This window comes from Opisthorchis viverrini, assembly GCF_000715545.1.
Source record: "Opisthorchis viverrini unplaced genomic scaffold opera_v5_297, whole genome shotgun sequence".
In the NCBI taxonomy this organism is placed as follows: domain Eukaryota; kingdom Metazoa; phylum Platyhelminthes; class Trematoda; order Opisthorchiida; family Opisthorchiidae; genus Opisthorchis; species Opisthorchis viverrini.
Window position 1 is genome coordinate 138,187 of NW_008751954.1, and position 7,071 is coordinate 145,257.

General features: G+C 45.2%; 1 protein-coding gene across 1 annotated transcript in view; it reads right to left on the reverse strand.

The window, feature by feature from the left end:
• Positions 1-1,034: 1,034 nt before the first annotated feature.
• Positions 1,035-7,071, reverse strand: part of T265_09680 (hypothetical protein) — a gene marked incomplete at both ends in the record, with an annotated part of 32,748 nt that continues 26,711 nt past the window's right edge. Inside the window, one exon of the mRNA XM_009175835.1 lies at positions 1,035-4,408. Coding sequence (XP_009174099.1) covers positions 1,035-4,298 — 3,264 coding nt within the window. The remainder of the gene's footprint in view (positions 4,409-7,071) is intronic.

Here is a 7,071-nt window from a genome sequence, read left to right on the forward strand (position 1 = left end):
CGCCTACCTGATGAGCCCCAGAAAGGGCGAAACCGGTCGTGGGCTGTCAACGGATTTTCAGCAACCTTATGAGTAGTATATTACAAAGAATGATTATTTTGTTCATGCTTTTCCCCCGATATGAGGCACATGCTGCTCCATGGATGTTATCCTCATTGTAGTCCACCATCAGTGGAGAGAGGTGGCCCATCGCAGCACATTCAGTTGCTTGGAAACATCCTAAACGAGTGATTCGGGTTGGTTCCAGGTGAGTCTTCGGAAAAACCAAATTTGTTTGCAAATGAGTACATTTCGCTAACTTCGTGCAATCTGGGTTCAAGTAGAACATAAATTTGGCGGAAACTGGGTGACTGCGCGTATCTGATGAACCCCAAGAAGGGCGGAACCGGTCATGGGCTGTCCAAGAATTTTCAGCAGCCTTTTGTGAAGCGTATTGAGACCGAGCTTGACAGTTGGATTGCAAACATTTCATCACCAATCGAGGTGACATCGTCAGTGCAGGGTTGAGTGGGTGAATTCCTCTTCTTCTGCCTGTGCTTATATAGCTTCTAAACAGTAACTACCTACATTCCACAACATTGCTACGGAACACCCTTTTTCCATGGTGACCTACCTCCAGAGAAATTACCGTGTTTTGTCTTAGTAATGCACCTATGGTCCTACAGGGCTTTCCTCGAAATTCCAGTGAGCACCACAGAAGTTAAGCTAGTGACGAATTTCGCATATTGTCCTGAATCAAATCTTGTAAATGTCACCACAGAGAATTTATGAAAAACACCATAGTTTGTAACGAATAAATTTTGAAATATCTATCAATACGAAAAACGTTTTTTTTGCGCGTAAGACTAATAATAAAGCATAAAGATTAGCAAGGCCTTCAAATTAGTCATATAAACACACAGAAAAGAGATAGTAGGCTGGCGCATCCACATGGGAAGCCTGAGCAGCTCGTTCGCCCTCCTGAGGACCAGGCGTTAGTCTATAGGTTGAAAACGCGTTGTGAAGTAAACTTAATTCAGCTGTGAATAAATCGTCTAGTCAAGTGCGTAGTGGTAAGGACGTCGTAAAATGGCCACTTGATGCAGATCTTCCTGACTGCTTTTGTATGCATTGTTGTACTCACGCTCATTTAGTTCACAAACGATTTGTTTCACCCGACCTCGGTAGGCAGCAAGGTCAGCTGCTGTGGTTGCTGTGCTTACTTCAGCGGTCTCGCAGCGATCATTTAGGCTTTCGATCGATCCAGGTTTACTTGTTGTAGTAGTATAGAACCGACAAGGTGGTGAATGGAATCCTCCAGTTACTGGGTACTCGTACCGAGTCAGGTACTTGGTCGTATTCTGTGTTGGATAAGTGGTCAGTGTCGGGGAATGGACAAGTTCCGCGTGTGATTGTGGTCGGTAGTCATTACTAGTAGTCGTGACCCAGGATGGATAGTGTGTGTTGTAGTTATATTCTTTTTTGGGAGGATTAGGAGCAACTTTTGGCATGGCATTTTGTGCTTTGGCGTAATATTCGTGGTCAATCGAACAGCTCTCACAGCCAGTGCTTTGTCTGGGGTCATAATCTCTATACATTGTATCCCATCTGGCAGAACGTACAGGTTTGGAAGCCAGGTACAGACTGGACGAATACTGCTGAGGCCCAGTTTGGCTAGGTTCATAGCTGCCATTGAAGGTCCCATAAGAAGGACGGTACGGGTCGGTGTAATTTCGAGGATCGGACAAACTTGAAACATGTTGATAGTTTTCGACTTTTCGGTATTTGGGGTTGTAGTCTTCTGTTTGCGTCGAATGTGGTCGCATGGAAACGCTCTCAATCGCATTCAAATCGGAGTCCCAGCTGGCATAGGTGCTGTGGTGAGGTGTTTGCCCTGGTGGACAATGATAACAATCAGAACAAAAGGAGCAACGCGCAAGAAGTTTGTTGGTCCTAATGAGTTGCTCGAAGTATGCACGTTTCTCTGCAAAGCCTGGGGTGATGGGTGTTGTGTCTACACCGTCGTTTACGTGGAAAGGACTAGGGATGTCACGAGTTGGCTGCGGTGAATAGCTGCACTGAACTGCTTCGTTCACTTTATATGCCGGGGTTTGCGTGCCACAATCTTCAACAAAAACCCGTGTGAATAACGGTGGAACGGGTGACAGTGGTTTACGTCTTCTTACTCTGTCTCGAATTTCTCGTTCCGTGTTTTCCTCCAAATCATTCGGAACGTAGCGTGCTGCACTTCTGATGTGTGGCGGAGACCAGCTCCCCCGCAATTCGTGATAGGCTTGTCGCTCGCGATTCACTGATTCGGCCTTTTGCATCCACCTGCGACGTTCACTAGCTTCCCGAATTCGCTCAGATTCTGATCGATACACACCAGTCTGTGGACGATAGCGTTTTGGCACGAGGGCCAGCCTTTTCTTATCTTCCCCTGACAAGCTTTGCCCGGACGTAGTCAGCCGCATTGACTGAGTTCGTCTAATGTTTGACTGCATCGGCTTTTCACGTTTTACCGATGGGTTCTTTTGTCCCTGAAGTGAACTGAGTATAGGCGTTCGATATGGTGGTGGTGATAGAGACTTTACTGACCAAGATCGCGTAGGAGATGGATAATATTGTGCCGGACGGTTGCACTGAACCGAAGAGTCTTTTGTAGGCAACCAAGTGTAGGGCACTCGGTTTGGACTGGTATTCATACTGCTGCATCGCAAAATATAGGGATGTATCTCAGCTGGTGGGGGAGTTGGTAACGCTGGTGGTTGACCGCAAGGTGAAGGTGTTTTTGGCACTTGCTGGTGAACCTTCGGGCCAATGGGCACACTTCTCGGACGGGCTGCAATACGGTTAGATCCGCTTGACGAAGGGTAAGTACGGGGCATTGAAACTTGGGTTTCCCTTGTCTGACTTCTAGCTCCACTTCTCTGGTTCACTGATTGTTCCGATCCAGTGCGTGTCAGCGCCTGTGTTCGGTACGGTGTGATGATTCCATCCTTTTTAGCATCTTGTAAGGCAGTTTCAGCTACCCAGAAATTGGTCGCCTGAATTGTCGATCGACTAGGATAGGGACCATCGGAAATCACGTAAGTGGTGACAAATTGTTTTGGGGCGTTTTGCTCTAGGGCATTTGGGACGCGTTCGTAAACCACAGCTGAGCGCACAAAGACACCATCTGTGTCACTGGGCTGTACGTGAATAAGTTCACCCTTGGAATTAATGGGAATCAGAGATCTGTTGTTGGACTGTATTGCTTTATCGCGTTTCCCACTATCGGTTTGCCTCAACGCCGGTCGATATGCTGCCATACCGGACTGCACGGTACACATGCCTGTATCCTTGTATCTTTGCGGATTGCCGGACGGCGGTTCCACCGGGGAGAGAGAACGCTGGGTGATTGACCCTGCACGGTAACGCGTTCCTTTGGGAGGAAAGTCAGAAGTTCCTCTGTCCAAGGCAAGAGATCTAGAGCGAAAGGGGAGGTGCATCGACAGTATTGGTTGAGCAGATTGTTTCATTTGAGTAACAAAGTTTCGCCTCGAACCATGTCTGCCTCGACAACGGATTGAACTGGAGGCGGTTCTGTTGAAATGTGTGTCAATCAGTTCTGGTGATGGAGGTAATGGAAGGGGAGGAGGTGTTGGAAGCTTGCTATGAGATATAGGACTTGGGGTACGAAATTTAGGTGGGCGGCAGAAGAATTCCACCGATTTTGACATGGAATTCCTTGATAAATCACGCCCCGGGGATGTCACTTTTTCCAAGGACTGACCTCTTGTTAGCCTCTTGTTAACTTCACCTCGCTCAAACATCTGGCGTAGTTCTTCCACGGATGTGTTATGCTCCAGGGGAGCATCACCCAAATCAGTGTTCACACTCAACACCTGGATTGATTTACGTGGAAGTGTGTATGATAATTTCCTCAAAGGCGGACCGTTTTGGATCGCGTTGCTAGTGGAGTTGGTTTGGCCTAAACTATTGAAATAATCACGCAGCTGACCTACTGAAGGTACCCGGGGCTCCGTTTGATCCATGGGTGCATTGATATCAGAAATTTGTCCAGCAGATAAGTGGGAATTTCGACGGGCATGCTCAGGGGTGGAAGGCGTTGTGCTAGGCCTACTTTGACCAGTTTTACGCTCTTCTGACTGAGCTCGTGACTGCAGATGAGCCGAAGATTTCCGTCGCGAATCCAGATGAATGGTGGATGAGCTCACAAATTCTTTGGCTCGCTCTGGAACTGGATCAGTATGTTCAATTTGCACACTGTCCTCTAAAATATCTACTTTATTCAGTAGAGGATTATCTTCTACCATATGTCTGAGAACGTTTCATCTCTCAGCTGTGGATGGACGGGCTGTGATTTCGCAACTGAAAGTTATTGATCCTTGGAGTCGGATATGGATTCTGCCGTTGAGGTTATTGCCTATAAAGAGGTAAACGGTAGAGCAAAGCTTGAGTAGGAGACATTTTTCAAAAAAATGGGAAAATCGTGTGGCAAATTTTTTTCTGGTCACAGTTCGAGTCGAGCAATCCATAATGAGTAATAAAAGTTCTCAGAAAGCATGTGGGATAAACCCAATGATGGAAACTAGTCCCGAAAACGGTCACCTCCTACAGAGAGAAGGCTAAATTGACACAACAAATCAGTCTTAGAAACAACTAGCAGTGTAAGGAGGATAATCCATAATGAGTAATAAAAGTTCTCAGACAGCATGTGGGATAAACACAATGATGGAAACTATTCCCGAAGACGGTCACCTCCTACAGAGAGAACGCTAAATTGATACAACAAATCATTCTTGGAAACAGCTACCAGTGTAAGGAGGAAAACCCTGCGCCGTAAAACCGTTTATTAGCAAGCACCAAATAAACAGTTACAAACCATTGGACAGGAAAGTAACCATCCCATATGAAACTTATTTTTTGAAACTGAACATCCTCATGCGTCTCCTTCCGTAAATGAATGCTACAGAACGGTTTCCCAAGTTCCGTGATAAACCCTACCATCCATTAGGCGCTGAGGCGGAGTTACGATAAAACCACATATTACTCGCATGACTCATCAGTAGTATCTGCTGTTACACTAGTATCCCATTACTGTTGTTGTTTCAGATGCCTGAGGACAACTGAGCTGCCTGCTTTTTAATAGGTATATATTTGGTGATTTTCCACCAGGAATTATTGTTTGTGGTTAATTGTTGAACGGTAATCATTACCATAAACGTGACAATATTTGTATATAGTCGAAATTATGCAGGGCATCTTTGTATATTCGGAGTGATTTAGTACGATGTGTTCACTGTTGAGAAAAAAGCACTGCTGGTCTCCTTATGCTTCATACTGCAGTCGTTTTGTGATGGTCTTTAGGTTTCACAAGGTAACGCCAACTACTGCTTCCAACCGCTACATTCGCAGTATCACCGCATTCTTCATGAGTTGAAATATCGATTTTAACAGGGAGGTAGACTTGCCAGAACTAGGTTGCTTTTGGTATCGGATCCATCTGGCAGTGATTTCTGAGGTAGAAGAAAACTGTTTGGCCTACCTAACAAGCACGTACGTAACGCGTTTTGACTTCTACACGGAATGTTTTGCATGTCGACACGCTACATTCGCAGTATCACCGCATTCTTCGTGAGTTGAAATATCGATTTTGACAGGGAGGTAGACTTGCCAGAATTAGGTTGCTTTTGGTATCGGATACTTCTGGCAGTGATTTCTGAGGTAGAAGACAACTGTTTGGCCTACCTAACAAGCACGTACGTAACGCGTTTTGACTTCTACGCGGGATGTTTTGCACGTCGACAGTGAGGTTCAATCATAAACCGGGTCGAGCTGTGAACAATGCATCGAAATTATTCAAACCAAACATGCCGAATGAATGAATGAATGAATGAATGCATGAATGAATGAATGAATGAATGAATGAATGAATGAATGAATGAATGAATGAATGAATGAATGAATGAATGAATGAATGATGGTATTTATCACCCTCCTTTGAGCAGTCGTCATCCTATCCTCATACAATCCCAGTGTTTCGTCTGCACCAAGGAGTGGGAGGAACGGATTAGAGTTCCACTGCTATTACTGCTATTGCAATGCACTTTCTTGGCCAAACCCTGAATTACTGCGATGCGAGTGGTTCTTTGTACTATTATTCCACCAACACTTGATGGATGAATCCGAATTTTCTGTGGAATAAACAGAATGATAATCCTGGGACGGCATGGCGATTATTATACAAGCGAACGCCATGAATGAAAATACGGTGTGTAGTTGAGAAATACACTCATTTGCAAATCGATTTGGTTTTCTCCAGAAACCTAACTGAATCTCTCGTTTATGATGTTCTTGAACTGAATGCGCTGCACACTGGCTGCCTCATGTTTCAGTTGGTACGATATTCGAGATATCGCAGTATATTTTCATAGAAGAAACTACTCACAGTCGAAGAGTTTTCAACAACCTTGTGAGTAGTTTCCTGTACGATGTGTAGTGTTTGTTCTGACGTCCGTTTCATTGCCGAAACGACTGATCTCACCAAATATGACCTTGGATGTGACCAGTTCCACCAAAGTGGGGGAATGTTTTTGAGAAGTTTCCTGTTGAGCTCGAAGGTGAAAACTTGAGGAATCGAGAATTGTCTTCCTATAATTACCTGACGGGAGCACCCAAGTTAAGGTGAACATCCTACCCCCATGGCCTAGACAAAGTAGGGTAAAGGTAACTTCAGCAAGTCAGTACATTCATCACTGACGTCGGCAGGTTTTTTAAGCCCCCATGGCCTAGACAAAGTAGGGTAAAGGCAACTTCAGCAAGTCAGTACATTCATTCATCACTGACGTCGACAGGTTTTTTAAGATGGGACTTGCCATTTGGAAAGCTACCAGTTTTGTAGTTATAAGGAGGATCTAACAGCCGACATCTGATGAACAGCTGTGTCTCGAACAAGCAGTTTGTATGAAGCAGTATCTACACTGTCAATAGCAATGTGAGGAGGAACACAACAATGAAGCGGGTAAAGTTGTTTGAGTAGGTTGAACAGTGGGTCCAGCAGCCACAATCGATTCCCCAGTGGTCTTG